Below are 16,504 nucleotides of genomic sequence, written 5' to 3'. Positions count from 1 at the left end.
CCACAACCACCACAACCCACCACAACCACCACAACCCACCACACCCACCAAAACCACAACAAACAAGATGGGATCAAGGCCAGAGTTAAAGGCACACTCACCCTTTCCCACTAATGCCCAATTCTTTTCCTGACCATATTTCAGGTTGACGACGAGAACGGCTTCATCACGTTCTTCAACCGTCTCCCAGAAACCGACGCGATCCGTCTCTTCGAGCGTAATGACTTCTACACTGTCCATGGAAGCGATGCTGTATTCGTTGCCACTACCGTCTACAAAACCACCAGCGTAATCCGGAAGCTTGGATCGTCTCGCAATGCTCTCGAGTCGTGTACGTTGTCGACTGCTGCCTTCCGAAACTTTCTCAGGGAGGTCCTCTTCGGACAGGGCAAGAGGGTTGAGATTTGGCAGCAGAAGGGAAGAGGTAGTTGGGAAATCGGAAAACAGGCGTCTCCGGGAAATCTACAAGACGTCGAGGAGGATTTCGCCGGACAAATTGAGAGCGCGCCGGTGATTGTTGCGGTAAAGATTCAGGTCAAGGGAGAGGATCGAACGGTGGGCGTGTGTTTTGCAGATGCGAGTGTGAGAGAGCTTGGGGTCTCGGAGTTCGCAGACAACGAGGTCTATTCCAACCTCGAGGTAGTTTCCGCCACCCATCCTTAATCCCCCCCCCTCGGCATGCATGTAGTTGACACTGCTAGTCCCTCATCATCCAACTTGGTGCGAAAGAAGTCGTATTGCAAGAGGACAAGCTCGGAAAGGACTATGAACTCAAGAAAATCCGCGAACTAGTGGATCGTTGCGGTGTCGCCATGACGTTGAACAAGCCCTCGGATTTCTCCATCAAAGATATCGACCAAGATCTCGAGAGACTACTGGCCACCGAGGGCACCGCCAACATCCTACCATACATCGAGCAGAAGGTCGCAATGAGCGCTGCTTCTGCCCTGATTCGGTATCTTAGTCTGATGAACGACGAGTCCAATTTCGGCAATTACAACCTCTACCAGCACGACCTGTCCCAGTTCATGAAGCTGGATGCATCGGCGGTCAGGGCACTTAATCTGATGCCGGGTCCTCGAGATGGATCCAAGAACATGTCGCTGTACGGGTTGCTCAACAAGTGCAAGACGTCGAGCGGAACGCGGCTACTGGGCCAATGGTTGAAGCAACCCTTGATGAGCCTGGAGGAGATCGAGAAGCGCCACAGCCTCGTCGAGTCGTTCGTAGAAGACACCGACCTCCGACAGACAATGCAGGAGGAGCATCTCAAGAAAATTCCGGATCTCAACAGATTAGCCAAGCGTTTCCAGCGGAAAATTGCCAATCTGGAAGATGTAGTCAGGGCTTACCAGGTAGTCATCACACTTCCTGGCTTCATCGGAACATTGGAGGCTGTCATGGATGAAAAATATAAAGACCCTTTGGACGAGCAGTACACAAACAAGCTCCGTGAAATATCTTCAAATCTTGAAAAGCTCCAGGAGCTCGTCGAGACGACTGTGGATCTCGACGCCATCGACAACCACGAATTCCTCATCAAGCCTGAATTCAACGAAGACCTTCAAAACATTAGGCAGCGATTAGACGACCTTAAGGAAGCGATGAATAAAGAGCATCGCCGCGCCGGCTCAGATCTTGGGCAAGAGATCAATAAGAAGCTATTCCTGGAAACTCACAAGGTTTATGGATGGTGCTTCAGATTGACGAGGACTGAAGCAGGTGCGATCAGGAACCGCAAGGATTACAAGGAGATGACTACGCAGAAAAACGGTGTCTACTTCACCACCACGAACTTGAAGGACCTCAACCGGGAAGTGGACCAGGCTACTCAGACTTATGACCGCACTCAAAGAGGCCTGGTTGATGAGGTTGTGGCAATAGCAGGTGAGCCGGGACATGATTCCGTAACTGTGCCTCATTTAACATGCTGTAGGATCGTACTGTCCCGTATTGGAGGAGCTCGCTGGTGTCCTTTCCCACCTAGATGTCATAGTCAGGTATTGTCATTCCGCTTTTGAGATCTCATAGCTATTGCTAACAGTCATGATCAGCTTTGCGCACGTCGCAGTGCACGCTCCTACAGCATATGTCCGGCCCAAGATGCATCCTCGTGGCCACGGCGACACCATCCTGAAGGAATCTCGTCACCCCTGCATGGAGATGCAAGACGACATCCAATTCATCACGAACGACGTGACACTCAAACGCAATGCCTCCGAATTCCTGATCATCACGGGACCCAACATGGGCGGAAAATCCACGTACATCCGACAGATCGGCGTCATCGCGCTGATGGCACAAGCCGGCTGCTTCGTCCCCTGCGACGAAGCCGAACTTACCATCTTCGATTGCATACTCGCGCGCGTGGGAGCCAGCGACTCGCAACTCAAGGGCGTATCCACCTTCATGGCGGAAATGCTGGAAACCGCCACGATCCTCAAGTCCGCTACCTCGGAATCACTGATCATCGTCGACGAGCTGGGGCGTGGAACGAGCACGTACGATGGATTCGGTCTTGCCTGGGCAATTTCGGAACACATCGTCAAGGAAATCCGCTGCTTCGGAATGTTCGCCACACATTTCCACGAGCTCACCGCGCTCAGCGATGAGTACAACACCGTCAAGAACCTCCACGTCGTAGCCCACATCGGCAACCGTAAAGAAGAAGGGCGCGAAGTCACACTACTCTACAAAGTCCAAGAAGGTGTGTTTCCCCACCCCCTCCCCCACCCCAAATTTTATCCGCAACTAAACCCTCCCAAAAATAGGCGTATGTGACCAATCCTTCGGCATCCACGTCGCCGAACTGGTCAAGTTCCCATCCAAAGTAGTAAAAATGGCGAAACGTAAAGCCGACGAGCTCGAGGACTTTACAGCCAAGCACTCGGAAGGCGGACAGTGCACGAAGGAGCAGATCACCGAGGGCTCGGCACTGCTAAAGAAGATGCTGCTGGAGTGGAAGGCTGCGATCACCGCGGCCGGCGAGTTGTCCCCCATCGAGAAGAAGCTCGAGCTGAAGAAACTCGCTATGGGGAAGTACAGGGAGGCGTTCGAGAAGGATCCGTTCTTTCAGAGCGTTAAGGCGCTTGTGTAGACCAGAGGATGGGACAAGAAGAGGAGGAATTTTATGGGATTTACTGGCGGTGCAACCTACCTACGAACTTTGATGTATTTCTAGTATAGTGGACGCGCACCCTTTTTTCGGCGTAGTTGGTTTGGCTTTGGTACGTAACATACTGGCATACTTTTAATGGTAGATCGCTTTGGGAGAGCAATGATACACGGATTGCGGCGCTCTTGTCAAAGTGCCTGGGTACCTACCCTACAACGGAGGTCGGAGTACGAGGAGTCCGAGGAGATGCACGGGAATAGCGAGTGATCAGAAACCGAACAGGCCATCAGCTTCAAAGCACCAGCACCGGACTAAACGTGATGCAGCTTCGCAACCTCCATTCACCCAGCAACCTCCATTCACCCAGCAACCTCCATTCACCCAGCAACCTCCATTCACCCAGCAACCTCCATTCTCTCAGCAGAGAGCAAAGCAGCCGCTCCGTATCAACAAAGTATTGTGGTATGTACCATTGCAAAGTATGTGAGGATATCCATCCCTAGCACTTGAGTCTTGGGATGTCAATATCGACATGCACATCGACATGCACGGCGCTTGTCACAGCCGCAAGCGCGGAAGCTCAAGTAGAAGTAGACGGACCTCCATGAACCGCTGGATGTAGCAGTGCGGGCTTCGTTTGGTTCGCTCTTGTGAGCGATGTGAGGGTGAGCTGACTGAATTGGCAGTGCTAGAGTGTTGGTCTTGCGTCCGGACACCCTATTCCTAGCAGTGTATCGAACGACACAACAAATGTTTCCGCCCCGGCCGGTAGAGACCGATGTTACTATTGGGACCCGGCTATGTTCTGATCGATTAAAGGTGAAGACGGAATGGGTGGTGAATGTTGAAAATTGGGGGAATAGAATGATTATGGTTGTTTTGTATTGTGCACTTGGAATGTCCACGTTCGTCGTGAGGAGTGCGAAAAGAAGATGAAGTTGATGTATCTTCGGGGGATACCGAGATGACTCCAGCTGCCGAAGCTCATCTCACGCTACACGTAACCGAATCCAGTGGAGCTCATCCAAATTATTTTTCCGGTTCATCGTTATTCGCATACGGCCTTACTAGATCTCGAGCTCATCTAAAGAACCATCAAGCGCCTCGTGCTACCCTGCAGCTGAGTGCCGAGCTGTGAGTGATCAAGTCTCGAGGGGTTACCTGCTGACTTTATGCTTTCCGCACGATTATGGTACTAGGTATAGGTACGGTGCCTGTATCGAAGAAGAGGAAGAAGCCGAGTCTCCAACCCGTACGCACAGTGCCATTCACCTACTAGTACTAGATGTTCCAGCGACTGCTCCCAGAAAACACTGCGATCATGAGCCATAGAAATGAGCTTGGTGGCATCTTTCTATTCTGTCTCGGAAGAGCTGCCAGTGACCGGAGCAGAGTATTGAAGTCATCGTACCCTACCTACATGCAACACTACAGAGTACTCATCTGGAGTCAGTAACCGAGTAAGCGGACCTTTACCTCCATGCAGTGATCGAGCAAGGCAAGGTAACCTTCATTCAGCCGCAACAACAAGACGAGAACCACACACGAGAACCACACACGAGAGCTCGTTCAACCCCTCTCCTCCCCCCATTTTCCTCTCGCCTGCTCCACGAACCAAACGACATCACCATCAGCTTGCTGCTACCCACTATCGCTACTGTCGCACCCGCATCCTCGTTTCCCTCCCGCGCGCAGACACCACAACACGCTCCTTAGAAGTAATGTCACTCTAGTTGGTCAACCAACTCGTCGGGCAACTTTCCTCCAAAAACCAAAAAGTGAAGGCGCAGCATAGAATTTGGGTTCTTTTGGTTCTATAGAAAAGAGAGAAAGCAAGCAAGACAAAAAAAGGCTCACGCATTCTGGCTTGGTCGCATCGGCGCTGTGTTCGCTTGTTGGGAGGGAGCAGAGGCAGAGGAAGCCATGGCCGACGTGATGAACCTGGATGGGGATGTATCCTACACCCTTGAGAACGCGCAGCAGTTTTGGGACGGTGCATTTCCCCCACTCCCCCGTCCTCGCCCACTGGCCCCGCGATGTGGAAAGTGAGAACTGACAGCGAGCGACCGGCTAGAACTTGACGACATCGTCGCCGCACCCTGCGAGAACCAAAATGCCATTGACAATGCGCTGAAGGCGTACCTGGGCTTCACCGCGTGGTTCGCCCTACAGTACCTCGTTACCGATCTCGACTGGGCTAGGTGCGCCTACAAGCTCCTCGGTAGCCCGCTGTTCAGACGGCACAAGGGGTATGTCCGCCGTAGGATGTACGGGCGCCTGCGGAAGGAACAGTCTACACCACGGCTACAGCTGGTCGCGACGGTGCTGCTGTGCGACGGCCGTGAGACGCAGAAGGTCTTTGAGCATATGCAGGAAGAAGGACTGTTCGTCCGCCTGGTGGGACTGGTCAGGGAGAGGAAGGAGCAGGATCCTATCATGTGGAGGGTCTGCTTGGATCTGATGTATGAGATGAGTCGAATACAACGGCTCAGAGCGGAAGACTTCGGTGGGTACTGTCATGTTTGAAACGGAGAAGGCGCGTGAGAGGCAGTGTTGACGTGCGGCCGCGGATCCAGACGCTATCGACGACGAATTCGTCAAATACCTCTTCCAACTGGTCGAAGAAGATCCGGAGGATATCGATAACGACCCGTATCATTACCCTATAATCCGCATGCTGGTACGGTTTCCTCCATCGAGTCCCTTGGTCTGACGCTGACTCGACATCGGTAGCTGGTGCTGAACGAACAATATATGCTTTCAGCGCATGCCACGCCGACTCCTACGAAAGGTTCCGAGAACGGCCCAACGAACAAGGTGGTCAAAATCCTATGCTACTACGGACCCGACTACAGAACCTTTGGCGAGAACATAGTACTTTTAATCAATCGCGAGAGTGAGAAACAACCGAGAAGAGGGCGGGAAAGCTATGTATTGCACAGCGCGCTAACATCCAACCAGGCGAAACCTGTCTGCAGCTGTTGATCCTCAAGCTGCTATACCTTCTCTTTACCACCACCGCAACTTATGAATATTTCTACAGCAACGACCTTCGAGTGCTGGTTGACGTTATAATACGAAACCTCCTTGACCTTCCGGACGAAGCGGAATCAGTAAGCCCACCCCTCCCCCACCTACTTTCACTCCACTGACTCCTGGGTGCTTCACAGCTCCGTCACACCTATCTCCGCGTCCTATACCCCCTCTTAAACCACACCCAGCTTCGGCGCGCACCCTACTATAAGCGTGAGGAAATCCTCATGCTACTCGAAGATCTCAGCGCCGCTCGTAGCGCCCACTTCGCACCAGCCGACAGCACGACGGTACGGCTCGTGAGCCGGTGCATGACGGTATCGTGGTTGCGGCCGCGCGACGATGGATCCAAGCCGGAGAACCCCGCGCATAGAGTGTTGGGCATGAGTCTGGGATACAGGGGTGAGAGTTCTGTGAGCGTTGTTGAAGTGGCGGCGCAGTCTGAGAAGCCAGGCATCATGTTACCAAGCCGAACGAGAGACAATGCGACCAACAACTCGAACGCGAATGGAAATGGTGGGGGGTGGGAGATTGCTGGTGAAGCATAGGAGACGCAACAAGAGGTACCCACCGGCTTCTACTACTGTACCCCCCTACCGCTTAACCGTTTGCTCTATTGGCCATTGCTTCTGTTCTTTGCTTTGCGTATTTGACTGTAATTATTGGCATGGAACGACCGGCCTACATCTTTTTCTCTCGCCGTTTCGGTTTCATTCGGGCTTGATTTCTCTTGTGTTTCTGTTTTTTGCTGCGAGGAGTCTGTCTTCTTCTTCTTTCTTGCTTCCGTTTTGTTTTTGATTATATGATTATATGGAATGTTGGTTTTTTCTTCTTTTCTTTCTCGGTCTTACCCGAGTGCTGCTTTGTGACTGTGCAGTGATAATTCCATTGCCAGCACAAAATGTTCTATAGCATTTCGTGGAGTCTCGCTTTGCTTGCTTGCCTATTTTCTCGCACATTTACGAATAAAAGCTGTCAATGAGGATAAACCTTCAGGAAATCAGGTGCCCTCCACCATTGCTCGAGTGACGTTGTATGGAATGCATGTGACAAAATCTTGGCACTGCACCCTGAAAAGAAAGTTGTCGAGTCGCCAGCCAGGCCAGGCCAGGCTGCAGGGAAAACAGTAGTCGTATATACACGGGCCATAGCCACTCCGACGGACAGATCCAGGACCCCCTTAGAACCATTCGCAACAATCGCACCAAAATCCATCTCCACACACACACCACCGTCACCCGTCACCTCAAGTCCCACGTTCGCAATGTCAGATAAGGGAGCCGAAACCGTCAAGATCTCCGTCTCGGCATGGATGAACCGCCTCACCAGCTACCTCCGGCGATTACCGCTGCTCACACGCGCGGTCCTCGTCGCCGTGCCCACCGTGCACTTCCTGTGCGTGTGCGGGGTGCCGCTCGCGGGCCTGTGGAGACTCGATCCTGCTGTTATGGATCTCACACAGAGTACCCCTCCCCCCCTCAGGAAGGAAGGAAGGAAGCGTGAGGCTGACCTGGAGTAGTGCACAGACTCAACACCTACCCGCTCATCCACGTCGGCTGGATCCACGCGCTGCTGAACGTCATCACGGTCACGCCGCTGCTGGAGCGGTTCGAGCGCGAGGTCGGCACGCTCAAGACCACGCTGCTGATCGCGGGCCCGCTGGTCACGTTCCCTGCCGGTCTGTATCTCGGCATTGAGATGTTTGTGTTCCGGGGGAGCGAGGCGGTTATGGGCGCGAGGTACGTTCTTCCCCTCTCCTATGATGGGTTGGGATGGGATGGGAATGTGAGCTGATGGGAGGATAGTGCGCTGGTGTTTACCTTCCTCGCCATCGAGAGCGTCAAGACCAGCGGCTTCCAGCCGAACTATACCGTCGTCGGCTGGGAGATCCCAACCTGGACCACGCCGATCATCTGGATGGTGCTTGCTAGCTTCCTGTGGCCGGGCTCGAACGTACTCGGCCACTTTTGCGGTCTCATCATCGGCTATGCTTGTTTGTCCCCCCTCTCCCCCCGGTGTATGGTCTGAAGTGAGTGATGACTGATGTGATGGTTGGTTGTTTGTTACAGTTGCCTGCCGCTACCTCCGCCTCCTGGAGCCCAGCGAGTGGATCCTCAAGAAAGTCGAGGAGAAGCTCGGATTCCTGCTGTTCCGTCTGCCGTGGTACGTCAACCTCGAGAGGCGCAGCGAATTGAACTATATGGAGATGTTGCCTGCGGTGGGTGGTGGGCCCAGGACCGGTGAGGCGTCGAGCTCTGGCTCGAACGCTGGGTTCAATGCGCCTGGTAGGCCGCTTGGGTCTGCGTAGGCTTATTGAGGGGGAGGGGAAAAGAGGATGAATGCTTTCGAGTAAATAACTTTTTTTTCATGTCGGTTTAAATGGGAATTAGTGGTGGTGGTAGTGGCTGCTCGATAGACGGTAGGGATGGGAGTGCGGTGAACGCATTGGATACTTCTTATGATGATGTATGACTGGCTTGTGGGTTACCTTGGTTTTGTTTTGCGCGGTGGGAATGGAGATGTATCAAATAATAATAATGTATCTAATGCGGAGGAATGATGTTCCTGGGGGGTATCCTATCTAATGCAATCGCTCAAACACACGGCCTCACCACACACCCCACCCCACTCATCGCCCCCTCCCCCTGCCCCTCGGTGGAGGATTCTGGAACTCTGCTAATAGATCGCCCATGTTCTTCAACCGCTTCTGCCGCATCACCGGTTTCTGCACGGGTTTCTTCTCCGCCGTACTCGGCGCCTTCCGCTTCCTCTCCCCGGCCGGCTCCTCGACCCTTACGAACCTCATCTCCTGATACGACATATTCTTCTTCCCGGGCTTCTTATAACCGCCCATCCGCACCTTCACCACCGGAGTTATCTCGCCGTCACGCTCCCTCTCCTTTTCCCGCTTCCTCCCCTCCTCCCACTCCTCCACACCGACCTGCACCCACCTCCCGCCGGTATTCGCCACGCTCCAATGACACGCCGTAAGGTCCAGCCACCTCAAGCTCGGTATCCACGCCGCATACGCGAGTACATTCTCGGTAACTCCCACAAATCCCCTTAGACTCATCACCTGCAGCCGATCAAACCGCCGATCATGCACGGCGGCGCGGCCCCACGCGCGCACCACTCCGTCGTCCACGCCCACCGCGCCGGTAATGTGCAGTGCCTTCAGGTTTTGCAGCGCGGGGAGCACGCTGACGTCTAGTCCGCCGTCGCCGCCGTCGTCGCTGGGGATCTGCAGCCGCAGCCGCAGCTTCACCAGCCAGCTGTGACTCGGCGAGACGAGCGCGTTGATTAGCGGCTGCAGCCGCTCGCTGGCCGGAAGCGTATACGTGCGCGTCTGCAGCGCGGGCAGCGGACCATACGCCGTCGCGAATAACTGCCAGAGGATTAGGGAGTCCTGGCGGCTGGTTCGCACGATCAGCCCTGCCTCCGCCTTCCTCATCATCGAGGGGGTGTATGGTACGTAGCGATAACATCCTCCCAAACGCACCTCCCGAGCGGCTCCCAGGGCGTAGCCATCAGCGCGTCAAGTCCAAGGTGCTGCAGGTTCTGGTTTATCACGCGGCGCGCCAGGAAGCGCAGCGAGTGTGCGCCCTCACCGTCCGCGCGCTCGTCGGCGAGCGTGCGCCATGCCACGGCGCGCGGCGTTCGCCCCGCTGCTGAGATGGTGCCCCAGAAGTCGGAGCTAACTGCGCGGTGCACGGATTCTTTGTACGTCAGCCCGTCTTCGCCCGTGCGCGCGCCGGTCAGGAAGCGGCTGTAGGTGCTGGTTACGGGGTCGCGGGACATTGCGTGGGCAGGCGGGCGGGCGACGGGTGTGGTATTTTTTGGTTTTTTTTTACGTGCGGTGAGGTGGGGTGCGACGGGTCGCGTGATACTTGTGTACTTTAATATGTAGATGAAAACGACGCGTTAATGTCTTGCATGTGGTCACTGGGCACTGGGTGTGCTGCGCGCGCGTGCATTATGGCTTGGCACTTTGGTTTGAGAGAGAGAGCGGGGGACATGGGTATGCCAGGTATGGATGAGATGGATGGGGGCAAACTTGATGTGTAAAAACTCAATGCGTCCATAGACGATCGTCGACGAAACGTCCTCGGCTTGAAGATCTCCGATTGTTCCCTATAAATCATGCGTACAGTACATCCCTTCAATTCCCTGACATGCTTGATAACCATGGCTGACAGCTCAAATTCGCTTGCCGATGTTGCCGCCAAGATAGCACAACGCTGCGATATGAATGTATGTAGCTGTCGGGTCTCGACCCTGCGCCGGGGAATGCGAAGATCGAGCGAGCGTGGCAAACAACTATTCCGATTGGCTCGGATATCCCTCGAGCGCTCAGCACTGCTTCCATGCTTCCACCGTCTCGAGATCACCATCACTGCCACTGCCACTTCAACCATGCATTTGCGGATTGCCATTGCCACCCACGACACCGTATCTATCGTGTTGATCACGGAGCGAGCCAGGAGAGTTTGAGTATGCAAGATACTTGATTTCACGTACGCCGTAACGAAAAAAAAAACATTCAGAAACACGGTGAGAAATAAAAACCTCTAAGAATAACAATGATAATGAACCAGAGAGAACAATCTCAGGAATGCCGCTGCGCAAACGCCATCCAAACACAAAACGATGAAGAAAAGAAAAAAAAACATGAGCTGAAATAGAGCGTAACACCAACCTACAAAGCTGGTGAACCCAAGCAAACCCCTCCCCACCACCAAAAAAAATGAAGGTGATGGTATGAAGTGATGAAAACGAATAAAAGAGGTGATCTGAAGATGCAACCCAGCCGCATTCCCTACTGATCAAAGAGAAAGAAAAAAAGAAAAAACAACAAAAGGACCAATGGAACTCATTCGTGCCATTAATCCGAAGAAAGAAAAAACCGCCAACACCCGCCAAACAGAAAAAAAAGAAAAACACCTCCCTTTCACAACACTCATGACTCGTCGCTCTCAGTGCTGCTCTGCAAATTGATGTTCGTCATGCGAACAGACTTGCGAGCCTGGTGGTTGCTCGTGGAGCTGATGACGCTCCCGCGCGATCTCTTCAGATTCGGCCTGTCGACATCCGCATCGTCCCCGAGGAACTGGACATCGATGTCTGCGCTGTCGCTGGACTGTTCGCTGTCCATAGACAGGGGGTCGTCGTAAGTCGGGTCATTGTAATTCTGGCCATCGGCAATGTGATCCGAAAAGACGCTGGATTCCCTCCTGCTCCCCCCATCACCTGCGGTGGCGGCGGAACTGGGCGATCGCTGGAACCCGGTGGCGGCTTCGTTTTCTTCACCGGACGATGTTCGATACGCATCGAGTGATTGGTGGAAGAAATAACCTTCGGAGCCAGAAGACCGCGGCGCATCGTCCGAGTCGGTTTCTCCGTTCGATGACGAATCTTCGCTGGGAGACGCAAACATGTAGGATGCTGGGGGAAGCGACGACGGAGGCAGCCTCAGAGTGTTGGCGGACAGCAATTCGTGTCTGACTGGCCGTCTGTGTCGGCTGGAAGGCGCTCCACTGGTCTCCGACGAGGAAGACGAAGAACCGGCAGAAGAATCGGTCGCATTTCCTTTGTCGTGGAAGGCATCGATAGAGGCCTTGGGGATGCGATGCAGGATTCGCTTGTGCAGCTTGGACTTCAGAGCCCTCGACCTCGACACGGGCAAACGACCGTGGTTATCGGGGAGGAGATAATGTCTCGTCTGGCAATTAATCGCGAAATTGTCGGCTGGGAGAACCCCGCCAACTCCCGAAGCTTCGAACTCGATCGGCACGGCAGGGTTCATCGTCGGGGATGTGGCGGTGAATTGCGGCGAAAATTCGATGTCACTCAAATCATCGGGATCGGCGTCCATCTTCGACGTGTACAATTGGGGCTCGGCGAATGCCGTTCCCAGCCGGAACAATGGGCTATCGTCCCTGGTGCTGGGCGACGGCGGACAGCGCGTTGCCGAACCGAGGGGTCGGCTCGTGGCTCGCTCGTACGTCATGTCCATCTCACCCTCCTCCTCGCGCAGCGGCTGGGAAGTCAGGTCGGTGCAAAATCCTCCTCCTTTGTAGAAGATGATCGGCCCCGAATCCCGCTTGCTGCTGGAATTGCGCGATTCGCCAGAGTTGCTTCGTCTCGGCGCTTCGGGATCGGTGTCGCTGCTCGTCGCGAGACTGGAGGATTCTTCGTCGAAGGATTGGGATCGCGCAAACATCGGCTTGTAGTGGAATCGGTGGTCGGTGCCGTTCTTTTCAACCGGCTGTAGCTCGGGTTCGTTGATACCGGGACCGGATCCAGACCCAGACGACTCAAACCCCCGTCGACAACCATCATCACTGCTGCCCTCACCTCTACCTGACGACATGCTAAATTCGGGCGGAGACATCTCGCCGTTCCCTCTCCACCGAACCATCTTACCGTCGGGAGACAGTTCCAGATTGTCGCTGGCAGCGGCGATAGCCTTCTTAATGAAAGGCGGCGTGACATTGATGGTGTGGAGCTGAGCCATGTTGATCATCAAGTTCAAATATACCCAGCCCCCACCCGTGCCCACACCTTTGGTGCCAGACCCGGTCAGGTGGGTAAGATACTCAATGTTGTCGACCGCGACTTGCTCCCTCTGGGGGTCCAGGTCGATGGGCCTGGTCGGTCTCTGCTCGGGCTCATCGGCGGTTAGAAGGGACTCCTTGGAATCCGAATCGATGAACGGATTGCGCGGCGGTGACATTAGTGATGCACCACGGGCGCCCTCCTCTTCAAGGAATCCACCGCCCATCAGTGTTGCTTCGTTGTCCTCGGCTTTGGCCAGGTCCGAAACGTTCTGCTGCAGTCCCACCCGTCCATCATCTGCTCCAGCAACACCGCCAGTAAATAATTGTTCCAGCCTGCGCACTACAAGTTTCATCTTGGTAGTTTCCGAGTTGGAATGTGCACTGGAGTGCGAACTTGGCCAAGGCTTCCCGCTATCATCACGGCGCGAATCCCGGCCCTGTCCGCTCGACGGCACAGAAGAGTCGTTTCCGGACCGAGAGACTGATGCATATCCAGAGTCGATAGCGCTGGACCTGTTACCTGAAGGGAACCCGTTCCTGGAACTGGGTTCCTGGGCGGCTCTCTCGTTTTCGATGTTCGCGGTAAATGACTGCAGGATTCTTTCAAGCTCTGCTTTCTTTTCCCTAGATGCGAGTAGCGTGGTCAGTAACGTTATATAATGTATGCACAGCACTATAAGTGGAAAGCTTACTCCGGCAAGTCATGTACTCGTAGCTCAAAGAGCCTCTCTGCATGTGTAGCATGTTGTCCATGGAGGCCTTCTAGGCGTCGCAACCGGCGTTTAAGCCTTTGATCTAGTTGTCACGCCCACGATCAGCAACATTGAACGGTTGGATATGCAGAGGGAGGGAGGTCGGAAGAGTTCGAAGTTTCGGACGTATAGCGCTCCGAGAACCAAGGGGGGCAATACTCTTGATGGTCAAGTCATCAATCACACTGCGAAAGCTGTCGCTATTGCTTTCTTCGGTGCTCTCGAGAACTTGTACTGGACCTCCACGGTAACTATTCGGGATGCTGCTCCGCTCCGGGAATCCTCCACTGTGAACCCTCGGTGGCCAAGCACTCCGGGCTCCTTGTTGGTGTTTCTTGCGGTGCTGACTCGGCAAATAGTAGGGAGAATCATCTAGATCTTGTAAGATTTTGTGTGCTGGACAAAAAATCATACCAGACGATTGCTGAAAAGAAGACATCACGTACTGTCATAGTTGGGATAACTCTGGTTGCCTCGGACGTCACGGTTGAAGGCGTTGAACCAGTCCTCAGCGGTACTCTTTCGCGTCAGTTTGGACTGACCGCTGCCACCAGAACCATTTGCTGCTAGCATGCCCTCAGCTCCAGAGGAATCTCCACTTCCAGCGGACGAATCCAGCTGCATCTGTTGCGCGCCACCTCTGCCAGATGGTTGTTCGAGGTACTGGCCGGGGCCGTCGTTGGAGGAGGAGCTAGATTCAAGGCCCATCCCGCTGTCTGGGTGGCTAGGGGCCTGATCGACGTTCGGGTTTTGGGAATCTTGGTTTCTGTGGGTGAGGTGCGGCGGCTCCCTTATGTCCTTGGGAGCAGCATGTTGCGGCTGGGAGTGTTTGGATTGAAATAGGGGAGCCGACTGCTCCGGCGGCTTGCGTCGATGATTGCCGGTCTGGAAGCGGGGAATATGCTGGCCGGAGACCTGGGGAGGGGGCTGCGGGGCAGACATTATGGGTAGAGTGCGATTGACTGTGATGGTGGTGGTGTTATGGAGAGGAGCCGACCCGTTAGACTGTGCAAGGCGGCTGGTCATGACCAACTCGAGTTGACGGAGTTGGAGCGTGGCTGGTGTTCAGCCCGCGGAGTGGAGGACTTCAGCTTATTCGTGTCGGCAAGCAGGGCGAGCGCGGCTGGTGCTGAATGGCAAGACTTTTTCCGACTTCAGCGAGAGGCTTTGCGGTCGGGGAGGGGGGTGGTGGTAATGGTGGTGGAGGTGGTGGTGGGTGTTACGACGGGTACCAGGTAAAGAGGGGGACGGTCGAGGATCGTGTGGGTAGCGTGCAGTGTATGCTTATCGAAGTTGAGCGGGAGGAGGCGTGAAGAATAGTGATAGCAAGGACTGTCTCCAAGTTTCGACGAATGCCAGGCACCATATAGGTAAAGCTCAGACGTGCGGGCTGCAGGTCGACAGACGGGTGGGGATGTCGAGATCGGTCAGAAGCAGGGAGGTCTGGACCTGGGGAGTCCGAGGTCCTGACCGGTGAGGTGGCGACACTACCGGAAACTGGCCGCCCATTACTTGTTTCAGCGCTTGAGTACTGTTTGCCCCAAGAAGGGAAAGCCGCTGTTAATTGGGACGCAGCAGAGTGCATGGACTCTTAGTGCGGATGGGAGTAGTCGGGGGAAGGGGTGGGAAGTTCAAAGATGGGGTGTGGTATGTACTCTTTTTTTTTTTTTTGCGGCTGGCCATGGTGGGAGGGAAGGAGTGGGCCGGGTGGCTCAGCAGGCAGCCCGGGGCATCCCAAGGGCACTGGAGGGCAGGCTCGGGCGTGGAGATAGGCTGGGGGTGGACTTCTGGCGGTGGCTTCATGTTCCTGCTCCCGCTTTCCGATGGCTGAGATCGCGTCGATATTGGGGGACGCCAAGCTGGGATGGGGATCGGGGAGGGTGTCGTCAAGCGCCAGGCAGGCTCTGGGTGTCGCCTGTCGGTTGGCAGGAGTGGCCCCTAACCAAGCCTTGCTGCGTGACTAATAAGCAGAGTCGATCAAGTCGCCGTGTTGCCTGGCCTGTGTGGGGCCCGAAGAGGAGAGAAGTACGTACTAAAAACCGGCTGATGGTGGCGCTGCAGCCACAGTCCAGAGACAGCCAGAACGGCCAACCCTAACCACTAAACCACCGTATGAAAGAGAGAGAGGCGATGAATTGAAGGGAGATTCACATGACGATAATTGCGTTTTTGAAAAAAGAAAAAAAGAAAATAGAGAGAAAAAACAGCTTCTACATACCTCAAGGGGTGGAACAGGCGGTCGGGCGGACAGGGCGACCGTCAGCCACGGGCCTTTTCGACAAGGACTACTAGTAAAACCGCATCGAAAGCATCGCCAAACAGAGATCGCAACCGGCCATTGCTACCGGCCGTCACTGCCACGGCTGACTCGGGAAACCACCAGCTAGTGCTATCCACCGGAAAACACATCGGGGAATAGAACGGCGAAAGAGAAAGGGGAAAAAATGCCTCCAAGATAGCTGTCGCACATATCGGCCGGCTTGCTCGAGATCTCGAATACGGCTGCGCTGCATCGCCATAGAAAGCGTTGTCGAGAACATCTTTGCCTCAACCATAGTAGTTGAGTGCGCGTAGAGTAGAGTACGCACCGACCAACAAGTAGAGTGGGTATCTCTCCCCGGCACGCAAACAACATTCGAATTCCTGTTCTTTCCATCGTCCGAAGCCAAACATTAATGATATGGTAATGCATTGGGATAGTCGAGACTCAAGGCCAGCACGCTCGGATGGACCGGGCTGAACCCTTAACATCCGAGCCAGTCAGGTCACAGCCATTTGGATGGAGCAGCCGGGCCAAACGGTGGCTTGGGACGAAGACCCCGAAGACACATGATTTGTCGTCGTACGAAAGCCACATCGAGGGAACGGAGGGCTGGATCGTTGAAAGAGGACAGGCTCGATGATTGGGTCCAGGGTCTCGGCCGCCGACGCTGCCGACGCCGCTGCCGCAACCAACAGAGCACCAATGTTCCCGCCTCTTTCTAGAACCGCTTCTCCACAGGCTGCGAGAAAAGACAGTCATCATCGTCATAATTCCGTCCGATTCG

General features: G+C 54.6%; 5 protein-coding genes across 5 annotated transcripts; 3 read left to right on the top strand and 2 right to left on the bottom strand.

Annotated features, from left to right (window-relative positions):
* On the top strand, window positions 1-3,317 carry BZA05DRAFT_350044 (muts domain V-domain-containing protein). Its single transcript, XM_051481270.1, has 6 exons — window positions 1-91; window positions 145-639; window positions 702-1,887; window positions 1,937-2,000; window positions 2,055-2,707; window positions 2,772-3,317. The coding sequence occupies exons 1-6, from the start codon at window positions 68-70 to the stop codon at window positions 3,095-3,097; spliced, it is 2,748 nt and encodes a 915-aa protein (XP_051341634.1). The 5' UTR covers window positions 1-67; the 3' UTR covers window positions 3,098-3,317.
* Window positions 3,318-4,772: 1,455 nt separating this feature from the next.
* BZA05DRAFT_237404 (uncharacterized protein) lies at window positions 4,773-7,133 on the top strand. The gene is made up of 6 exons (XM_051479875.1): window positions 4,773-5,108; window positions 5,190-5,621; window positions 5,692-5,795; window positions 5,849-6,011; window positions 6,077-6,228; window positions 6,286-7,133. The coding sequence occupies exons 1-6, from the start codon at window positions 5,039-5,041 to the stop codon at window positions 6,694-6,696; spliced, it is 1,332 nt and encodes a 443-aa protein (XP_051341633.1). The 5' UTR covers window positions 4,773-5,038; the 3' UTR covers window positions 6,697-7,133.
* Window positions 7,134-7,272: 139 nt separating this feature from the next.
* BZA05DRAFT_350040 (uncharacterized protein) lies at window positions 7,273-8,770 on the top strand. Its single transcript, XM_051481269.1, has 4 exons — window positions 7,273-7,611; window positions 7,668-7,887; window positions 7,954-8,141; window positions 8,218-8,770. The coding sequence occupies exons 1-4, from the start codon at window positions 7,413-7,415 to the stop codon at window positions 8,454-8,456; spliced, it is 846 nt and encodes a 281-aa protein (XP_051341632.1). The 5' UTR covers window positions 7,273-7,412; the 3' UTR covers window positions 8,457-8,770.
* BZA05DRAFT_434658 (uncharacterized protein) lies at window positions 8,771-10,087 on the bottom strand. Its single transcript, XM_051486334.1, has 2 exons — window positions 9,648-10,087; window positions 8,771-9,594 (listed from the first exon to the last, which is right to left on the bottom strand). Exons 1-2 carry the CDS (start codon window positions 9,944-9,946, stop codon window positions 8,778-8,780), a joined length of 1,116 nt encoding a protein of 371 aa, XP_051341631.1. The 5' UTR covers window positions 9,947-10,087; the 3' UTR covers window positions 8,771-8,777.
* Window positions 10,088-10,872: 785 nt separating this feature from the next.
* On the bottom strand, window positions 10,873-14,579 carry BZA05DRAFT_237350 (frequency clock protein-domain-containing protein). The gene is made up of 4 exons (XM_051479874.1): window positions 13,904-14,579; window positions 13,617-13,829; window positions 13,398-13,500; window positions 10,873-13,329 (listed from the first exon to the last, which is right to left on the bottom strand). Exons 1-4 carry the CDS (start codon window positions 14,481-14,483, stop codon window positions 11,106-11,108), a joined length of 3,120 nt encoding a protein of 1,039 aa, XP_051341630.1. The 5' UTR covers window positions 14,484-14,579; the 3' UTR covers window positions 10,873-11,105.
* Between the last annotated feature and the right edge of the window lie 1,925 nt (window positions 14,580-16,504).

This window comes from Tricharina praecox (assembly GCF_024521635.1).
Source record: "Tricharina praecox strain CBS 144465 chromosome Unknown BZA05scaffold_6, whole genome shotgun sequence".
Lineage (NCBI taxonomy): Eukaryota > Fungi > Ascomycota > Pezizomycetes > Pezizales > Pyronemataceae > Tricharina > Tricharina praecox.
The sequence above is the reverse complement of the archived record's forward strand: the minus strand, read 5'-3'. Positions and strand labels throughout refer to the sequence as shown.